Source organism: Eretmochelys imbricata, chromosome 4 (assembly GCF_965152235.1).
Source record: "Eretmochelys imbricata isolate rEreImb1 chromosome 4, rEreImb1.hap1, whole genome shotgun sequence".
NCBI lineage: Eukaryota > Metazoa > Chordata > Testudines > Cheloniidae > Eretmochelys > Eretmochelys imbricata.
The window spans coordinates 57,407,262-57,429,380 of NC_135575.1; the positions used below are offsets into that span (position 1 = coordinate 57,407,262).

General features: G+C 37.8%; 1 protein-coding gene across 5 annotated transcripts in view; it reads right to left on the bottom strand.

The window, feature by feature from the left end:
- ANAPC10 (anaphase promoting complex subunit 10) overlaps positions 1-22,119 on the bottom strand; it is a 242,554-nt gene that overhangs the window by 82,237 nt on the left and 138,198 nt on the right. The window contains exons 5-6 of one of the 5 annotated variants that reach the window (XR_013345933.1): positions 21,667-22,009; positions 18,535-18,654 (exon numbers count right to left, since the gene is read on the bottom strand). The exons of 2 other annotated variants lie outside the window; for them this stretch is intronic. Coding sequence is in view for 2 of the 3 variants with exons in the window: in XM_077815322.1 (XP_077671448.1) it covers positions 18,493-18,654 (162 nt within the window). In the remaining variant the exon portion in view is untranslated. Of the gene's footprint in view, positions 1-18,081; positions 18,655-20,915; positions 22,010-22,119 lie in introns of those variants that run through there. 2 more of the 5 variants (XM_077815322.1, XM_077815326.1) reach the window with 2 other exon arrangements.

Sequence of the window (22,119 nt, forward strand, 5' to 3'; positions counted from 1 at the left end):
AATTAATTATGGCAAAGGGTTTGGAGGAGTTGTTTTTTTTTAACAAAAAAAATTCTAACTGGGAGATCAGCTCCTGGTTTCACTCTTCTGTAAAAATATAACATATGTAAATGTGATAGAACCTTTAAAATGGCCAGCAGAGTTGGGCTGGTTTGTTTTGGGGGAAGGGCTGGTTTGATTTCATGTTTAATGGCATGCCTACATCCTATGTACATTTCTGATAGAACTGGACAAAAGTAGGACACAGTTTTGGTTTTGCAAAACCTCCTGGGTGGTATTTGTCTTCCAGAATCTGTACCACTCCTCCATTTAGTCTGAGTCCCATTATGTCTGAACTCCCAAAGCTTTGGGATGAGGCAGTTAGACACATGATTCTGATTTTGATCTGCCACTAGTTTCTGGTATTTTAAGTTTATCATTTAGCAATGATGTTGACACTTATTACACTTTGTTAATGAGACCTTATTCCACTCTCCTATTGATCTTACATCAATGAAAGACCAGTATGAGACTTCAATATTCACTTCAGTGGAGCTACTCCTCATTTACACCAGTATAAGTGGAAGAGGAATCAAGCCTCCTTAAGTACCCTGGCTCTTCTCTCACACTGGTTTTACTTCAGTCTGTGTCCATTCAGTTCAACTGAGTTTCTCACAGTTTACCCCAGAGTGGAATCAGGACCCTAGAGTTCACTACAGTTAGGCACAGAATTCTAAGGGCCTTATCTTGCACTCTCTGACATCATGCAAGTTGTGCTATTGATGTCAATGGGAGCAGGGGCAAACCTATAGACATACAGTATAAGAAAACTGAAATGTTGTGATGTCAAAAAGATTTGTAACAGAGGAGAGGTATCACAACCGCTGATTATCGCTAAATGCAGCCTTCAGACAGATATATAGGCCACTTTCACTGCACCAAAAGACATACTTGCGCCTGAGAGTAGAATTTGCCTCCTATAGTTTCAAAAGAAAGGGCCAAACCTTGCAAAATCTTACTCAGGAGAGTGTTTTTAGGGTCATCACTATGACAGGTGCAGATATAGCCTTCAAGATGCTTTAACTTTCAATGACAGAGAAGTAATAACCTGTGTGTGTGTGTTTCAGAGTAACAGCCGTGTTAGTCTGTATTCGCAAAAAGAAAAGGAGTACTTGTGGCACCTTAGAGACTAACCAATTTATTTGAGCATAAGCTTTGAAGTGAGCTGTCGCTCACGAAAGCTCATGCTCAAATAAATTGGTTAGTCTCTAAGGTGCCACAAGTACTCCTTTTCTTTCTCTCTCTCTCTGTGTGTGTGCGCGTTTAGTGATTTTAAATGAAAGTTAGAAACAGAATGCCCGTGGAGCAGTAAAGAGCTAACGAAAGGTGTAGACACATCTGAATTGGAGCAAAATGTCTGTGCTAAAATATAAGATTGTTAGTGCAGCTGCAGCTTTTAATTGTGACTGAAGACCTTGATCACTCCAGTACAAGGAGGCAGAGAGAAAAGGAAATGGACAAATCAAACTATAAAAGGCTATTTCACATCTATGAATTTAATATAAATTTGAAACTCAAAAAAGTGACAGAAACATATCCCAGGCAGTCTAGTGATTTCCAACCTTTTAATTCACAGTTCAGAGATACCTATTGCTTCTTATGTGTGTGTATATAGGTAAATTTATATATATATATATATACACATACATACACACACACACACACACACCCCTATAAGATACAGCATGTACATTACTCTTTATCTATATCCCCTATGAATGCTTGGACTGGGAAATAGTAATGTACATACAGATGCACAAACAGTAGATTATATAGTTTTTAAATGGAATACATTAATAAAGACAAATGATACTAAAGTGACTAAAATGGGCCAGCAATCTTGGTGAAAAGTATCAAGGTACATCTAATAAACCCATTACCCTGTAGGAAATTAAAATAATTCTACAATATATAGATTGTTTTATATCAAACTCCAAGAGGCCTCTACTGGTTATCATCTCATTTTTCCTCCTATTGTAACTCTAAAGACCTGGTTCTCAATTATAAGGAGACCAAGGTCATGATTTTTGGAAACTACCCTCCGCAAATTGAGCGGATGATAGAAGGCCATCCTGTAGAACAAGTCTCTGTTTTTACTTATTCAGGGATAAAGTTTTATCATTCTGGCCACTGGTCCCCTTACCATAAAGACTTAAAATAAAGGGACCATAGCTCTGCTCAAGGGGTTCTCTGTTTTACCCGCTCAAATGACGGGAACAGAGTTGCCCGAGTGCTAAGCATTTTTAATGCAAAAATAATTTCTCAGATATTCTATGGAGCTGAAGTTTCACTTAGGGGACAAATTTTAGCCTTAGAGATCTTTCAATACATTTTTGAGGACACTTAATTCTCCTAAATTCTACCTCACCTTCCTTTTATATGCCAAGGTGAGGCATTTTAGTAGAGCTTATAATGCTTTTCTTAAATATTGGTCTAAGATTTGTACTTTTCCAGATTATAGATTGCCCCATTTTTGCCTTCAGGAGATGGAGGAACCACCAGCGTACTCCTTATTTTCATGGTAAAAGACCCTCCAATTTATTATAACTAGGTTGGGTATTTCTATTTCTCATTTATTATCAATATCTTTTAATCGACATAATCAACTACTCAAACAGAGAACTGACAGATATTACCTAACAAGAAGATCTGGCTATGATTCATGATTCTAAATTTGCCTTTTGGTTTTCTTCTTTGAAGACAGGACATGGTTTTGAAACGTATTTGTACGAGTTATCAAATTCTGTTATGGAAGGCAAATATTCAGTTAAGATTCCAACCCAGGGGAACTGCTATCTTTAAAATAGTTATGGAAAAGTTCCTTCACGTCTTCATTTTTTCCCATGTAAATTTGAAGCATTGGAAGATCTACCTCATTATCTTTTGGACTGTAGAATTTTCCAGAACACACTGGATATTACCTCTTTTATATAAAAAAATAATTTTATTACCAACTCAAAAGATAGCATTTTTTGGACTTTTTTTTAGTAGTAGTCAAATCTGTAGCAATTTTTGCCCTTATTCAGTTCTGATTGGCATTTTAATGTATTATATGGATGCTGATGTTGGTTTAGGTTGTGTATGGATTCTTTTGTATTTGCAAAAGACATATGTCATAGGGGATTTAATACAATTGAATTGACTTGAAAAATAAACCCACTACCCTATCAGAAATTAAAATACTTTTATAATGTACAGGAGTCATACTAAGCTGCTGTAACTGTTTATGTACCATAACAGAATGATACATTAGTGCCTACAAAACATGCTAAAAGAAATGCATTCTTTGTATTTATTCTACATATTTTGTTACAGTATGTCTTTTTGTTTATGAAGTTAGACATGAGTACACTTCGAATTACATGGTGTTTACTATGAGATAAAAAAAATCAAATCACTGTAATCTAATAGAACCCAGTATTGTTGGCCCTTCACTTCCGTTATTAGTCCAGAATTATAATTTATCTCAGATTATACAGGTTGAAATGCCTAATAAAATGAATGCTAGGACTAGAAATTTATTTGTTGTTACTGATCTCTGCTGAAATTATTCCTGATAAGGTTAGTTTTCATGTCTTATCTATTACTACGTGTCATATGCAGATTTGTGGTATTTTGGCGCTTGACTTTTTTTTTTCCCCATTTTGCATGGGATCACCTCATTCATATATAGACAGTGGGTTTCAAACTGTGTACATTTCAAACTGTGTATATCCTTATATGGATATACTCTATGGGTAGCACTTAATGTGGAATCGTTTAAATGTTTGCAGAGATTATTGTTGTAAGAACAGGGTAAAATGTTTGCAATGGCTCTGCACAAAGTATTAAAAGCATTGTTTGTAATCATGTGTGTTGTAATTTCTATCTTTAAAAATATTTGTGGCTGTTGAAAAGCCAAATCTTAGACTACTTATGGAGGCAGAACTCCTCTTCAATTCTGAAGGGAATGTTGCCAAAAAGAACTACAGGCTCAGGACTGAAAATGGTTGGTTTATGTGGAATAATTGGTCTTTGTTTTATTAATTTGTATTATCATCAGTATAGCCCCAACTGAAATCATGTTCACATTATGCTAGGCACTGTACACACACATAATAAGAGACAGTCCCTACCCCTAAAGACCCTACAGTCCAAACAGACAAAGGATGAGATGGAAGACAGTGGCATATAAAGCACCAAGTTATTTTCCTTCATCCCTTTTGCTAGAGAACTGGCAGTTCCTTCACACTGGGTGAGTTTTGCATATTTCCCTAGACCTAGGTGTTCCTGTAGGTTCCTACTGGGGTGAAAATTAACAAATTGGGTTAGTCTTGATTTTTTTCCCCCTTATGACAAGCCCACAAACTCCCCCTTTATTTTGAGTGTACTAAGACATATGTAGGATGCCTGTTTTTATTTGATCCCAACAGCAGAAGCAGATAATTTATAAGGAGTTTATTGTTCTGCCTACTGGACCTGTAAGAGAAGCCGAAGAGCTGCTTAAAAGTCACTTCATTCTGAAAGGGATGGTGGAACAAGCCCGGTGCTGGGGATGGGAAGCAAGACAAAACACTTACTGTCTGGCAGAGGAACAGTCCCATTTTATAATATTTCAGATCCTAGACACCCCAGGTAAAATCCTGACTCCACTGAAGTCAATGGGGGCTTTACCACTGACTTCAGTGGGGACATGCTGAGAAGGCCTCTATAAAAAAAATAAACCTAGACCCATGAAATAAGTTGTAATTAGGCAGCTAAACTGAAGACATCTTGCTAATGCTGATAAGGGGGATGTGGGGCCAGATTTTCAAATGCATTCAGTTCCCTTTTGGGCACCTAAATGAGGGTCAGATTTTCCAAAGGGCCCAGCAGTGTCCAAGAGACACGATTCATTTCAAATATGCATAAATATGGTCCATACGACTTAGCTGACCCTTCTTCCCCACCCCCCCCCGCCCCCGTACTTGAGGCAGGAATGTTAATCTCTCATTCCTTGATAGTAGGAAGGAGCATTATGAATGACATTTCAGGACAGAGGGCTTCTCCCCCTCTCTGTGACTTTAACAGAAAGCCTGTGCAATAGGGCTAACATTCTGCGCTTCATGTACATTGTCTACTGAAAGAATTAACACCCCTTAAATAGATACAGTTTAAATATTTGCCTCGGACAAAGGCACCAGTGCATTGAAAGCCCTTGTTACACGAGTACTTTCATGCATCTTCTCAACAGATAACAGACAGAGAAAGCACTGCTAGTTTTGTTGTTCACAACACCCCAGCTATGATGCTTGGGTGTATCTATCAAGATCTATTCAGTGACTACTTTGCACACACTTCATCTAGCAGAAGAAATGAGCGAATGAGAGATCTTTAGTGTCAACCTTTATGTTACTAAATTCTTCAGAACAGAAAAATACAATTCATATTAACAGTTGAGAAGATTGGTGAAACAGAACCCTAACTACTGTTTGTTGCAATGGCTACTGGGAAACAAATATTGAGGTGGCTTGATTGTTGTTTGGAATAGTTATTGCTGGACAATTTGACAACAGTAGAAATCTAAGACTGGACAAGTGGTCTTTTTCAGAGTAATTCTCTGTACTAGATCACATAAAATGCTACTGTAAATAATGTATTTGCAAGCTTTGTCCATATCACTGCCAAAGTAAATTGACTTCAGTTTAAAACAACAGCCTTCTGATGCTAGTGTTTTTAAGTTTACTCCACCTGCAGCGGTGAATTACACACTTCCTTCCAAAAATTTGAATTAAAAAAATAGAAATTGCTGAACTATGATATAAGCAAAAGTGAATATCTGCTGACCTATTGGTGGTATGCAGAGAGGGCTCTAGCTGCTGTAAAGAGACCTTGATGTGATATTGGGGAGGAGTTTCAGGATAAAGAGGAGTATCCCAGTGTCCTGTTGACTAGCTAAGCTGAGACCTCTGCTGACCAGTTACTTACAGTTTGTCTTTCAAATCCAAAGTGGTGATCCTGTCAGCTTCTGGCTGAATAGACTTTTTGACATCTGAATATGGATATATTGTCTAGAATGTACTCCAGCTCTGGTGCAGACAAAGAATTTTCAGCATGAATGTTGGCAAGGTTTCCGTCTCTCCACCCCCACTTTATCAGATTGCTTCCTTAGCCCCTCCCTTGAAATTTTAGCATTTCTGAATGTGAACCTAACAAGTCGTGTCTTAGTAGAAAGTTCATTCCAGTACAATAGTTTTGCTGGTGCCAGAACCCTACTCTTGGTTTTCTTAAATCAGAATATTTGGAAAGCAGTGGTGGACATGGTGCAGTTGCTGACCTGCTCCTGGAATTCTTGGTTCTCCTCTTCTTAGTTACATGAGGTCATTATCAACAACACGCTGAATTTATTTTAAGACTTTTCATCAGGAAGAAGCTAACAACAGGATTAGATGCACCCTGTTAATGTGCTTGACAAAGGCACATTTTAAAAAATTAAGACAATAATGAACATGTATAGTTCATTGAAATGTCACCGTTCAACCCCCAGTCACAATGCAGTGTGTTCTACCTGCCCTGTCAGTCTTGTGATGGGTGAAGCCAAAACTATAAATGAAGTAGGACACCAATCATTTATTAGGAGGAAAGTGGGTTTGGAGTACTACAGAAATATGTACTAGTGGGAATAATATGACAATTTATGGTTAAAGGGAATGGAAATCCTCAAGTTTCAGAGTAGCAGCCATTTTAGTCTGTATCAGCAAAAAGAAAAGGAGTACTTGTGGAACCTTAGAGACTAACAAATTTATTTGAGCATAAGCTTTCGCGAGCTACAGCTCACTTCATCGGATGCATGCAGTGGAAAATACAGTGGGGAGATTTATATACACAGAGAACATGAAACAATAGCTCACCTTACCTGATCACTCTCGTTACCGTGTGTATGGTAACACCCACTGTTTCATGTTCTCTGTGTATATAAATCTCCCCACTGTATTTTCCACTGCATGCATCCAATGAAGTGAGCTGTAGCTTACGAAAGCTTATGCTCAAATAAATTTGTTCATCTCTAAGGTGCCACAAGTCTTCTTTTCTTTTTGCGGAAATCCTCAAGGAAATCTTAATTCTAAAATATATATCTTCATTTTACTTTCATGAGTGACATACATTTTACAAATCTGGAAGCTGCTGCTATCTTGGATGTCTGGAAATTGCTAGTGTTAGGCTCAATGTTGCCTCTTCTTACGAACCAGACAAAGATAGAGCTTACATGTGTCTGTCCCTCTCACTGTACGGTTCTTTTCCTAGTATGGCCTCCAAAATGGGCAAAATAAATTCTCTGCAAATCACAGCTTCCAGTTTCCAAACCACAGTCATCCCAAGATGGTTCTTCTCCAGTACCTGCATGACTGCTGCAGCTGATATTGGAGCAGGGTGGAGTTGTAACCTCCTGACTTTTGTGTTACTTTAACCTCATTTTACTAACAATAAAACTAAACTCTGAACTACATACAGTGGTGGTATTTTACTTCTTAATTCTTCTGACCTGGGATTTAAGTCTCTCTCTGCCATCTCTGCAAAGTTCTACACAGACCTTTCCTCCTTCATTCAATGCCCACTGAACTGCATGCATTAAACCATCCTGGCAATGTGAAAGTAGCAACCAATGAGTCATCCCTGCCTCATTCACTGCACAGCAAGTATAACAGGTAGTCAGTAGTAACCAGTCAGATGCACCAAAATTTAATATACACATGTGCCATATAGCTGCATTTGCTTTGAAACACTGAAAGATTATTTAAATGCACTTGTGTTGGGAAAACAATTACTGCATTGTTAAAAAGCATTACAGCACATGAACCAATTACATGAGCTACTTCTGGGCAAACACTGAATACCTTCCATGTACTAATCCAAAAGGTCACTCATTCGTAAATAAATATATACACAGAGAGAGAGGGAGACATACACACACACAAAACTGTAATTTGCAGAGCACTTTGTAATATTGTGATGAAAATTTCTACTAAACATAAATGTTAGTCAATATTATCAAACCCCTTGCCTTTAAGATGGCATTGGACCGGGCACAACAGGTCCTGACACTTTCTGATATGCCTCAGTGTCTATTTAAATCTTTCACTTTCTCAAATACCCACTGTATTTTCCACTGAATGCACGATGAAGTAGCTGTAGCTCACGAAAGCTCATGCTCAAATAAATTTGTTAGTCTCTAACGTGCCACAAGTACTCCTTTTCTTTTGGCCACAGTGCACCCTTGGGCACATAGCCCCAAAACATGCAATGTTTTAAATTTGTAGTGCTAAGACATTGTACAAAGGCTGCCAGGCCTGCAGGCCCATTCCACCTCTAACTAAAGAATAAAAGAAGGACGATTAGCCAGGCTGAACCTGAAGGATCAAGCTCTTGACAAAAACAGACTAGGTGTATCAGTTATTCAGTAATATAAATCACTTTTGCAGACTATCTAGATTTCTACACACAAAGATCTTATTTATTTGTGTAACACAAAACCCTTGAAAGTCACCAAAGTCACTAACTCAAAAAAATGCATGTACAGTATTAGAGTATTCTCAAATTATCACCTCTCTCTTTGAATCCCTCTCCCAGATCCTCCCTCTACCCCACCAATCTCTCCCCACCTCACACCTCCATCCCACTTTTGGTGAGATTTCAAAGTGTTCATCCATGGACTAGCTTGGCTCCACTCCCATTGAAGACATTGGGGTTTTAACATTTATTTCAGTGAGAGCAGAGTTAGGTCAATGCTGAGTGCTTGTGAAAATTCTACCCTCTCTTCCTCTCCACAACGTCCATCTTGCACTATTTACTCCCATTTGCCCCCACCAGTCTATTCACCATTAATCTTACCACACAGTTAGCAGAGTATGCCCAAAAGTATGCCCATAATAATCTTCCCATTCCTTCAGTGACACAAGCTTAGAATGCCTGTTTGTCTGTTTCTCCCACAAATGACTCCACATTTTCTTCCAGACTTCCCCTACACACTGAATACTTCCCCGCACTAATCCAAAAGGCCACTATACCCTTTTTAATTTCAAAACTCACAAGAAATCAGCCAAATAATTAAATCTAAAATGAGCTGCAGCTGTATCGTTTTTATTTATTTATTTTTATTTCAAATTACTCTAAACCAACATTGCCCATACAGTTTACCTACACAGAAGTGAAATTATTTTATCATTACTCTCATCCTCCCTTACCATCTACCTACTGTTTCTTACACTCATTTTCTGTGCATTGTCATAAATTAGATTGTAAACACTTTGGGCTGCCAACCCTCCAGGATTGTACTGGAGTCTCCAGGAATTAAAGATTAATCTTTAATTAAAGATAACATCATGCAATGAAACCTCCAGGAATACAGCCAACCAAAATTGGCAACCTTATAAACTATTCAGAGCAGGGATCATGTCTACTTGTATGGTGTCCCACTACTGACCAGGGCCTCTTCTAAGTGATATTTTTAATAGAAAAATTAATAAAATAATTAAGACTCAGAGCAATGTTAAATATAGGGTGACATGGATTAGTCACTCTGTACCAAGGCTTGATTGCCTTTTGGGGTCATTTTGTGAATTTTTTTCTGGACCACAGTTGAATTCAGTTTGGAAATTCACCAATATAGTGTTAAGTGCAATACCATGTCTGTAGAAGGTGGACAAGTCTGTAAGACATGCTTCATATCAGTCCTGATGTCAGCCATGGACATGCACCCTTCCAAAGAAAGGAATTACAAATGATTCCTGATGAAAGATCTTTCACTTGGGGGTTCTTTGGATCTTGTTTCATGGACCAACTGGCCAACATACCACTGATGAGAAATGAAAGAAAATGGCCCAAGTTCCTACTGTGCCTGAAATAATTTTTTTTTAATTCAGATTACCCTAAAACAGTTTATTTGAAAAGAATGAGAAGTTCAGCCCAATATGTAGGCTTTGGGGTTTAGTTTGGGGTGGAGGTGTTTTGTTTTTGAAAAGGGAAGAACAACATTATCCGGCACTGAAAACAGGGGCTAGTTTTTTAATCCTGCAAATTTTTTACACACATGCTTAACTTTAAACACCTGAGTAGTTTCATTGACCTCAATGGGGACTGCTTACGTACTTCAAGTTACGCAAATGAGTAAATAATTGCAGAGGCTGATCTTGAGTGAAAAATACCTTTGCACCTGTAACACGGCTAGTGTGATATAACAGGTTTTTTTCACCTATTGGTGAGTCTGCAAGCTGTGCATCAGATGCCATTGCATAAAGATGGCTAACAAGAAATCTGTTCATGTTATATTACACATTTGGCACACTTAATGTGTTGTTTTTTTTGTCTCCCTTGTTTAGCCTGCATTCAAGATGTATCTGTGTGAATGGCCAAACTAAAATCTGGACATTTTTGGATTGCTGTAGTGAACGCTATTTTTTTTTTCTTTTAAAAATGTCAGATGCTTCCTGACATGCTTAGGCCCATGGAAATGGAACATATTTTCTCATTAGATTAATTAATGGCTCTGCTTGGGTGGCACAATTTAGTCTAAATTTCCTTTACTTTAGTATTCTGTCATACCTAAAAGGGATCTTATTTTTGTTATGTTTTGTGGTGTCTTTAAATTTTTATGACTTCACTCTGTTTAGTCTATGGGTAATCCTTCTTTTGAAACCTAATGTCCTAGAAAATTTACAGGTTTTTTATTAAAACTGGCACTTTTCACATTTTATGGTCATTCTTGTTTCTTTACTTCTCCTTAGAACTCCATGCAGGTCCTTAAGGTGTAGTTCACGGCTTGGGGAATTTATGATTACATCGTCAAAGTAAACTAAAGCAGTACGATATATTAAATCTGACAAGACGCTGTTCATTAATCTTTGAAATATAGCCAGGTGTGATGTAGTTAAGAGACTTCCAACAAAGAAAAGCTTAACACAGTTCTTACTGGCTCAGCTAGAGGGTGACTTCCCTTACCTCATCTGGGAGAGCTGCTGCCTGGGTGGGGACTGCAAGCAGGGGCGTCATTTCAGAAACATTTGGTCTGGGGGGGAAAGAAACAGGGTAATCCTTTTCTATGCCAATTTTTCTCAAATCTTTCAACATATGCTCTCTTTTCACTTCCAGGTTAGAATACTGAGCCCTGACTTTCCAAGGAAACAGCTTGAAGAGCTGGGGTGAGATTTTTTTGTGCATAAAAAAAGCTAAAAAGCGAATTTTAAACAAGCAGAGAAGACGATCACAGGCACTGAGCACAAAACACAAGAGCTGAAATTCACATGTTCCATATATGCTGATCAATATTAGGCTACGATTTGATCACGACGGGGTTTTTTTTAAATAAAAATTGTATGAGCATGGTGAAAAATGCAAAATTAATGGAAATCAAACAAGGAAATATTTCAAAGCCCACCTGGCATTATTTTGTACTCCAAAATAAAATGTAGTCCCCATTTTTAGTTAAAGCATCAACAATTTAGTAACTGCTGGACTAGAGAACATCTTTGTGAAGCAAACTGGGATCCTCAAATTTGAAAAATATTTAGAATTTTTAGAATTATTTTTCAAACTCATGTATTTGCTTCTCTCATGACTGTCTGTACATGTTCTAGACACACCCCCATCCATGGAACATCCTTCCTGAGCTTCTCCACAAGGCCTCATCCCTTCTATTTCTGCCAGAGGACAAAAGGCGATATGAATGTTCAATTCCCAATTAAATTAAAGCAAAATTAATTCCCCATTAAAGTTAATGGAAATTGAGCATTGATACCCCTTAGATGGATTTGCAAGTCTCAATCACAATGACTACAAGTAATGGGTCAAGGACCTTCATCATTGTATTTACAAGCAAAAAATTATATTTTGCTCTACCCTGCTGTGCCCTAGACTTTGCTGTATCCATGCAGTTGCTGAAATCTGTATTCTACTGCCCACTACTTCTCCCTATCATTTCGTCATCCTTTTCATTGTGTCCTGTTGGAAATTAGACTGTAAACTCTTTGGTACATAGACCATGTCTCCTCATTCGTACTGGTATGCATTTTGTTTACATTTGAGTGCTGTAAAATAATTGTATAAATAATACATTAGCACTGGGCTATAAAATAATTTACACAAAACTTTAAATTTCTAATTGAATCCACTACACCTGTGTTTCTGACCCTCATTCACTTTCTGCAAATATTCTAGCAAAGGTGAGTTTACTGACTGGAATGATTCACAGAGGAAATTTATAAGAAAATATTGAAGAATATTCATGGAAAGTGAATTTTGAATTTGATAACATGAGTATTTACACTGGAAACCAGAGTCTTTGAATTAAGTCTGTCCAATTGGAGAATAGAAAGATGCCATGTGATCTTTGTATCCAGTCAAAAAATAAGTTTGAATGGTGACTGTCTAATGAACATTGCAATTAACTGTTTGCTAAGTATCTTCAGACAAAGTCATTAATGTATGTATGTATTTAATGAATAATTTCCAACAATTGCATTAGACTATCTTAAGAGGTTCACAGACTATTTGCAAAGAGAGGTGAAAATCATCAAATAAATTATTCACTACAAAGTATTCACCCAGCACTAGTCTAGGTTCTGTTGCAACTTCCTAAACTAACACTACATTTTTTCCATGTACAGATTGGACATATTCCTGCCTTGGGACTACGTTCAAGATGACTTGGCATGAAGTAAGTAGCTCTTGTTTTTGCTAGAACTGTAATAGTGGTGTACAGTAGTCTCACAATGCTTGCACTATGCGGGGCCATTACAACCTTTTCCTACACTACTTGCTGTTGTAGAACAGGAATTTGGCAAACACAGTAATATTTCTAGCTAGTTACATATTTGAGAAGACAGTGATTGTATAACAAATGTGTTCCTCTGATTTAAATGCTATTGACCATAGTTTGGCATATCATGTCTGCAGCCAAATCATTAGCCAAAGTTAACATTGTTGCTGGGTACAACTGTAAGCCAGCTAGCTGGCTAACCAGCATCTGTCTTCATGAGATCACTGAAATGGATCCACCTTTATCTATGTATTACTATGTATTCTATGTATTACTGTTCAGTTATTTTAATGGACCAAAGCAGGGGTAAATATTTTGCCATTAAACTCAACTTTCAAATACGGGTGGACCCAAAACCACTATTCCTGTACACCAAACTCTGGAGAAGTTTGGATCCAACTCCAGACTTGAATAACCCCTATCACCATAACTGGACAGACCAAATCCTTAGAGCCAAAAACACAAACCTACATTCCTTTTCAGGGAGACACCAACTATGGAAAATTTCAGAAAGCAGGGAGGTTTTGAAAACAGGGAGTTATTGAGAAACTGTTCTGCATCTTTAACTATGGCCAGGCCCCTGTTGTTTCCATATCCTAAACTGTCAACTGACCACAGCTGACCTACCCATTCTGGATTATATTTTTAACTAATATTGCTGTTGATAGGCTTTTAATATTAAATCTGATTTCTAGCAGGATGACTCCAGACCCTTGAAGTTCATTTCCTTCATCCATACATGTTCCAATTCACTGGAAAGAACAGTATGGCATTTTCATTTACTTTGAATTTCTATTGTCAAATTGTGTTGTAATTATTTTATTTAGAGATATGGAATAATTTGTTACAAGATTCTTCTCAATATTTACAAAAATATTGATTTCTATTTATTTAGACACAGAAACTAAAGTTAGAATATTGCAAAAGTTTTTTCAAATCAACACCAAAAATTTGGGGTCAAAGGTTCACTAATTTAATGTATATTTTTGTACTGTAATTTATCTCTATATTTTTGTTGAGTATTTAATAGTTTCTGCAACTAAGGATTTATTATTGATTTCTACATTCTATAGACTCACTGTGACACCAAGTGATGTTCAATGTGTCTGTATGATTAAACTGAAGTTTAAGTAATATTAGAGTGGACAACTATAGCTCAGAGTACAAAAAAAAATAAATTGGGGGATGGGTATCATTGGGTTATAGTCCTTGGCTTCAAATCCCAGAGTCTTGGGGTTGATGCAAGCAACTCTCTGGTGCCCCTGCACACAGTTTTCCCTACATCTTGGGTAATGTCTAAAGTGGAGGAGGGAAGTCTCACGGTCAGACCTCCTCAGTAAAAGCTTCTTTTTCTACTATTGCAGTGGAGTGTTCCTCCAGGAAATGGGTTCTCTCCTGCCTCCTCACCCTCTCCCCCAATCTGGGCTACTGGAGCTTTCTTTATACTGGCCCTTTCCCCAGGAACACGCTTGGCAGTGCCGAGGGGTGGCCCCAGTAGTGCTCCAGCCTTTCCCCTGTTTCAACATGGGATTTATAAACCCCATCATAAGGCACAACATAAGACTCTTCTGTTTACACAATCCTTTCTGCAGTGATAGGATTGGCCAAGCCTTGTTTTGCTATAAGAAATGAGCAAGCAAGAATAAAGCCATTTAGAAAATGGTGAAATCTGTGACCAAATGGCAAATCTGACTCTTTCAGACGAACATTGCTCACAAGTTTTAGAAATGGGACCTAGAGGTCATGGCAACAAGCACAATGAAAATGCATTAGACAGAAAAAATTGTGATTCAATTGCATATTTTTGTTCCGATTCATTCTGCAAAGTTTCTGCTATTTGCTTTGTTTCAGCCAGGTTGTAATGAAGTGGATCTCCCCCAGTTAAAGTGTTAGGCATGTCCTTCTGCAGTATGAGCTTGCACTGTAACTTTGTGTGCTAGTAAAAACCTCCTGCTCCTGGTGAGTATGTACCTCACCAACAGCTCGTTTCCAAATATTTGTGATGAGCTGAAAAGGCTTGACTCTTCTTTGCATGCTGTTTATTAAACTCGTGATCCCTGAGTAATCATATCTGTTACACAAAACAGGTATTCTGACATCCACAGAACTGCATTCATGTCTATTTAGTTTTCTTTAATGCTGGGCAGATGGTGGTTAGTCCGTCAGGAGAAATGCATTTAGGGATGAAACTCATCCCAAAGAGTAAGTTACAATGTGTGCACTCCACTTCTTGAAGAAAATATGCACATTTATTAAAATAGAGTGGTATGTAACTTGAAGTGACCCCCTGGGGACTGTTCATACAGTATCTATAACAGTCAAATTGTAAGTGCAGGTTCATTATGCGGATAAATCAATAGAAAGCCAGTGCGGCTTCCTTCAGATGAGATGTCACTTAAAATACAGTACAGCCTGTCTACATAAAACCTCTAAGCATCTAATACTATGTCAAAGGTAGATAATATTCCAAACAGACATACTGTCCATCCTGAGACTGAATTTAAATCATTAGTATCTCTCACTCCTTTTCTTACCCACCACTCTGTCTACAGAAGAGGACTATGGTTAAGGGCTAGTTTTCATCCCATAAAAATCAATATTATGCCAATTCATAATAATAATTTGTACTTATTGAGCTCCTTCTAGCTGAATAATTCAAAGCATTTTAGAAATATTAATTAATCCTCTTAATACAAATGATGAAGTAAATATTATCACTATTATTCAGAGGGGAAACAAAGTGGGGGGTGGGGAGAGGCCAAATTTTGACCAGATTTTCAGAGGTGCTGAGTACCAGTGGGTCCCAAAATAGCCCACTTAAATAAATCACTAAATATGAATTATGTGACTGAATATGTAAATGCAACTAAGTATGCGTAAATATGTAACTAAGGCACCTATGTTTGAAAATACTGACCTAAATAACTTGCTAGGTGTCACACAGCAAGTCTACAATGGAGCTGAGAACAGAACTCAAGAATCCTACCTCACATTGTCATGCTCAAACCTCTAGTCCAGACTCAATTACATCTTCTCAGGCACCCACACGCTCTCATTCCACCACTCAGACAGACTTTTAGGGGGCCTGTGTGATTTTAGAAAGAATCAGTTAACCAACCAGCAGAAACCTGCCCCACCACCTTTTGCAGGTTTCTCAGATCACAGCTGCATGGTTTTAGATAAAAAAAAATTGAGTTATTTACTCATTCATTCTTGTACACCTCGCTACCCTTCATGTCAAGCTTTACATGAAACCTCAGGTAAACCAGAAGGTTTTTCTAAACATGTGTGCAGGTTTGTCATACCTTATGCCCACAAACTATTTGCCTGCTAAGAAAGCCAAAAACTGTCATGTTTTCAAAACATTAGCTTCTGCTGAAATTGGATCCTTCTCTAAACAGCGTGGGAGGTTAATTAATTTCATTCGATTTGCCTTTACACTTTGATTTTATCTTACATATTAATTTTTGTTAAGACCACCCATAACTAATTTATTTAATGTAACTTAATCCTGAGTTATCTGATCAATGTTTAAAGATAGGCACGACTACACAAAAAGATGCTTGGCGTTTTTTCATTGTAATCATTTGATTACATTCTTATATCATGGATCTTTGTCTTTTTAATATAAACAGTCAAATCAAACATTTAAGAAACCAATTTGCTACTTTAGTGGTGAGATATGAGGCAGAAGGGCAATACTTACTGCTGAAAAGCTCTACACAATTTAACATTGCAATCAGTACTCCTCAAGCTTCTAATTCAAGGAAGTAATTAAAATCAATATACCTTTCTTTACAACGGCTGTATTTGCTACTAGTCAAAGGAGTGAAATGTTTTTCCCCCCCACACCACATGGACAATTGTTTCAAATAATTATCAATGCTGTAGATATATGAAAAGGAATAATTTTTGATTCTGTGGAAATTAAAGCAAGCATAATATATTATAAAAACCAGGTATGGTGATGTGTCATTTCATCCTGAATTACACACATTTTGCTTCAAACACCACTTAAGCAATTTCAATTGTTAGAAAAGGAAAACTGCAGTGTTTAAAGTTCTGTGATGCTGCAGAAGATTGGGAATGACAGGTGTTTCAGTTCAAAGGATTGATTAAAATAGTTGGTGCTGTTTAGATATTATGCTACAACCTAAAACACACCAACGCATTCCTAAAACAGTGTTTGCTTGAAGAAGTAACCTCCATTGCAAGGAAGAAACAGCAGGACTAACTCAGACAGCAAAATACATGCCTGTTAAAATATTTGATGTGTAGTATGTTGACTTGTTTTGAAAACTTTTCCACAATGTTTATCATCTTGGATATATTTTCAACATTTCTTTAAAAATATGCCACCTAGTGGACCTCATGAATAAATGCTCAGCATATAATCTGCCAGTGTTTCATGTAGCATTACAGATTGTGCCACTTAGTAGGCTTGCAACCAAGTCGACCAAAATGTGGGCTTCTATCTGACAGACAGCCTTGCAGTGTACTCCCCCTTGTTTCTGGATGGTTCAAGTTATCTGTCTTACTTGCCCCAGGAGCTAAGAGGTCTGCTTAAAAATAGAAAATAATTGAGACTGTCCTGGCAAAATCTTGTTATTTATGAAAAATAACCTGTGTACTCTAGACTGACTCAAAACCTGTGTAGCACAGGAAACATATGAATGGGGAAAATGAGCTGCAGCCATTTAGTTTCTCTGCCAACTAAACTACGGGTGGAATCTGCATGAGCTCTTGTTCAGATATGGATATTCTTGAAAATTCTTCCTTAGCCTAGGAAAGAGATATTCAATCAGACAACAGACGACCCATCAACTCCTGAACAACAGGGAAGCCCCCCAAACAACACGAAAGCTTTAGGAACAGCTGTTTGAATGGGTTTGAAGGATGAAGAGAAGCAATAAGATGAGGAATAACTCCCAGCTCAATCACTTATAACAGAGGTAAAGGAATTTCCAAATATGATTTGGGAAAATACCAAAAAAAAAAGTATTTTAGTCAGAAAATTACATTTCAGAGTATTTTTTAAAAGTGTATTAAGACAGAATGAGAGAAAGACCCCACATTTCTGTTAAGCAATTGTAACTAATTGCTCCTAAAAATGTAGATTGCAAAGACACACAGCATGACATTTAGCCAGCAAGTATTTTTTAAATTCTTTTTTAAAATTAGCAACAAAATGTTGTGATTCTTTCAAACGTTATGATTTCTGGACTAGAAATGTCATTTTTATTAGTTTTATTATATGCCAGGAAGAATTAAACAAAGAACACATTGCACTGAAGATCAGTCATGAGGAGTGAATTTCATAATAATACGCAAGACATAAAACTAAACAGGAGCCATGTACAGTGTCTAGCAAAATTGGTGCAGGTTTCATTGATACATTTCTCCTAGAACCAGGCCTGAAGTGTACATTTACCCATTAAGGACCAATCCTCCAAAGTCTTGAGTGCCCTCTACTCCCACTGATGAGTAGAAATCGAAGGTGCTCAGAACATGATGGCTTGGGCCCAAATTGACAATTTGTCTGACTATATTAACGCCTGTTTTTCCTATACAAACTGCTGAGCTGAGGTATTTTCAACCATTTTGTCTACAGTATAAGAAAAGTCTGAGGCAGGCATGTGACATCTTTTTAAGACAGCAACCCCACAAGACAATTTCAATGAGTTTCAGTGAGTTTCAATGAAGTCACACAAATGAGAGTCATTCTTGTCAGTTGCCAGCTTGTGCAGATCAAGGAGTGACTGGTTCACATTCTTTTCCAGGTGCAAGGCACACTCCATTGCTGTCAACCCATTCTCCCAATCATCACGATCTGGTTTCTTGATGTCCTGCAAAAAGATGGTTTCTTGATGTCCTGCAAAGTCTGTTCACATCACATTGTTACATTATAAACCAAGTAACTGGGACTACTGGATTTTGAATATTTATTTGCTGCTCTTTGTTACATTTTTTTTTTTAATAAGCAAATAGGGAGTGACATTATGTGCCTGGGAAAGTCAAATATAAAAGGCTAAAAAGTTATAAAGTGCATCTGTACACAGGGATTCTCAAACTAATACTGTAGATTAGCTCACTGTCCACCATATAAGATCCCTGTGGCAACTATGAGGAAAACAATGGGTTTTTTTAGCTTTTGTGTAATTAAATGTAGCCACTAAGAACAAGGAGGAAGAACCAGTGAGCTCTCCCACAGACTATCCTTAAGTGTTCCATGGACCAGTGTTTGGCTAACACACTACAGCTGAAATTGTGCCCTGCCATGAGGCATGTACAGTATGTACATGTACACTCAGACATTTGGGGTTAGGAAGGGGGGTTAGCACAGAGGTGCCATCTGCACAGAACCAGCTTTTCAACCCATGTCTGGATTGGCTGCTGCAAAGTTCTGCTGTACACACTGCTTCCACTCCCGTGAGACTTAGGCTGTGGTAACTAATATTGAGTATTTGCTGAGGAATAGTAGTGCCGTATGGTCATTTTTTTAAACACGTATTATGGTAGTCCCAATTGCTGTGTTTGGGTACTCGGGCATGGTGTGCTGGGGGCTGTACAAACATAGAGAAGAGACAATCCCTGTTCTGAAGGGTTTATAATCTAAAAGACACAAGCAGATGAAGGTATGGGATCATTTTAATATTTTACATTTAACAAAAAAAAAACCCGACACAAAATGTGTTTCTGCAAAAGGATAGAACACATTGAAGGGATAAAAAATTAGCTGCCTCTTTTTACCATTTATCTTTAAAAAGTAAACTCGGGGTGGAGGTGAGGATAACATTGTCTTCAAAAGCATATAGTTGGACTGGGCGCCACATTCTCCACAGCGGATTGGTGGGGCGAACAGCTCTCTCCTTGATAAGATGTAATTGTAGTCAAAGATACCACAGTAAGGGTCACAGGGCCCAGTACAGCTTCAGCAACTGTGGGACTCAATGACTGTTCTCATGTAGCATCAGTTCCTTTTTTATAAACAATCAGGTGACTAGTAAGACAGTGGCTTCCTCTTTCATCTATCATTTTAAGTTATTTTTCAGTATTTAAATAGAGATAATATATGGGACTGATTTCTTTACCAGGAGGTTTTTCCATCATGTTTATTTTTGGTTCCAAGCATTTGTGAGTTTCTTATCTCATGAGAAATGGTATAATGCACAGGTTTTTGAGAGTATGGAGGTAAACTCAGGTGTAACATGAAGAATTGTCCATTATAAGGAAAATTGCCAAATTACTCATAACATTTTTAATGGTTTCCCCATACACTTATGTCCTCAGGTAACCAGGCATCCAGTAGCATGTGTACGTATTGCCAGCATGTGTTCTGAGTGATGCACATATGCGTATCGCCTGAGACGCAGAATAGTTCATTATTAAGTAATATTACTGGAACTGAGCAAAACCCAGTTGCAACATTTAAACCCATGTGTGCTAGGGTTGCTTTGAATGGTTTATTCTGCATTCTTTTGAAATGGATAGGGAAAGCTCTTATTGGCTCCATATGATCAGAAAGAGTGATGATAGCATGATTTATGAGCAGTCATGCTGATGCAGTATTTATCCAATGATATATTATGTACAGACAACCAAAGATGCTCCTCTAGTAGCACATAAGTGAGGTAGGTTATTCTGAAATGACAGCTACATACTCAGGTTGTAAAAGAACTACAATGGTCTTAAGACAATCATGGACAGAGTCATGAAGGGGGCAAAGGAGTTTGTTCATTTATACCTATCTTTGAAAACCCACCTCCATTAATCCTAGCACCTTTTCTTTCCAGCTAGTACATCTGGGTAGGCTAAATATTGCACAGGTTTGGATGCAGAAATATAGATGCCGCTTTCCAAGTTAGAAGATACCACATTTGTCTCTTGTAGCATGTCACTTGACCACAAGATCATTCTTGGGATATTTTTGATCTTTCCTAATTGCTTGCAATGTGGATTCTGTTTTCTGTTATGAGTTGCACTTTCATTTGTTTCCTCTTTTCAGTCAGTTTCCAGATGTTGTTGGTTATACATTTTTTCCCCAGCACATTGTATCCTTTCCTGAACTTCTACACGATTCCCTTCTGTGTACCCCTCTCCCCACCCCCCGCATTCATCTTATGATCTAAGTCAAGCTCTTGAAACCTGTTGTAAATTAACATTAATTGGCAGTTCTTTTTTCCAGCTGTGTGTATTTCTTTAGAACACATACTTTCTGGGTTTTTTCACCTTCTGTGAGCACATTTTAGAGTCCTCCAAATTGTATCCATTTCCAAGAATAACTCAGGACTCACCTTAACACCTTGTAGAGATCCATGCAGGGCCAGATTTATAAGTGCTTATGCAGCATTCCAGTGGGATCGGGTGATCCACTGGGACCTTAAAGGGAAACTGCAATTTATTCTTAAAATGTTAGAATCACTTCATATAGTTGCAAACATGTGTAGAACACCAATAATTTCTTAATTTGAAAAATAATTTAAAATGATCAAAGTAACATGAAGCCACCATCTTTCCAGTCAGCTGATTGTTTATAAGAAAGGAAGTGCTGCATGAGAATGGTTAAGAGAACTTCACAGTTACAGGCCAGATCCTGAACACACACACACACACAAATTAATTTGATTTCAATTTTGTGGTTAAGCCCTTAGCTCTGTAATGGACCAAACTAAATCTCTAGATCCAAACAGCTCTGTACTCTGAGAAAGTCAAGAAGGAGGAGATATACTCTTTCTTGACATTTGTCGCAAGTAACCAGGCAGAAAACACCTGGGAGAAGTTCTCGATAGAAGGTCTACGGTGAAGCAGAAGGCAACACACAGTATTAAAAGAAAGTAGCTTTTCCTGTAGTTCTTTACCTTTGTCCAAACTTTTTATCATCTATAGCAAATAGAGGCAGATCACATTTTGTGCCCCTCATGTTCTGCCAGTTAGGAAGACTGTAGTGACATTGACTCTGGTCCCACATTCATTTTCATCAGTAAAATTTGATCAGTCTTATCTCCAGCATCCAAGTGCAGTTTTCACATAAAGACATCACCAGAGTTCCTCGTATTTGACAAGAAAACGGAAAGTATTCCACCAGTCCTTCCCTTGACTCCCATATTCATGCTCCATGTTTACCAGCCAGGCAGTTTCAGAGTGATGAGTATAACTTTTTACCGTTCATTGGCAGAAGTGCATGTGGGGGCTCCTCATTCCCTGGAGGAGAGAAGGAAGTAAAAACCCATGGAGAAACCAGGGAAAACAGCAATGCAGGGAGAAGCTACTAGCCAGGTTAGGCACGGATGGTGTCCCTAGCCTCTGTTTGC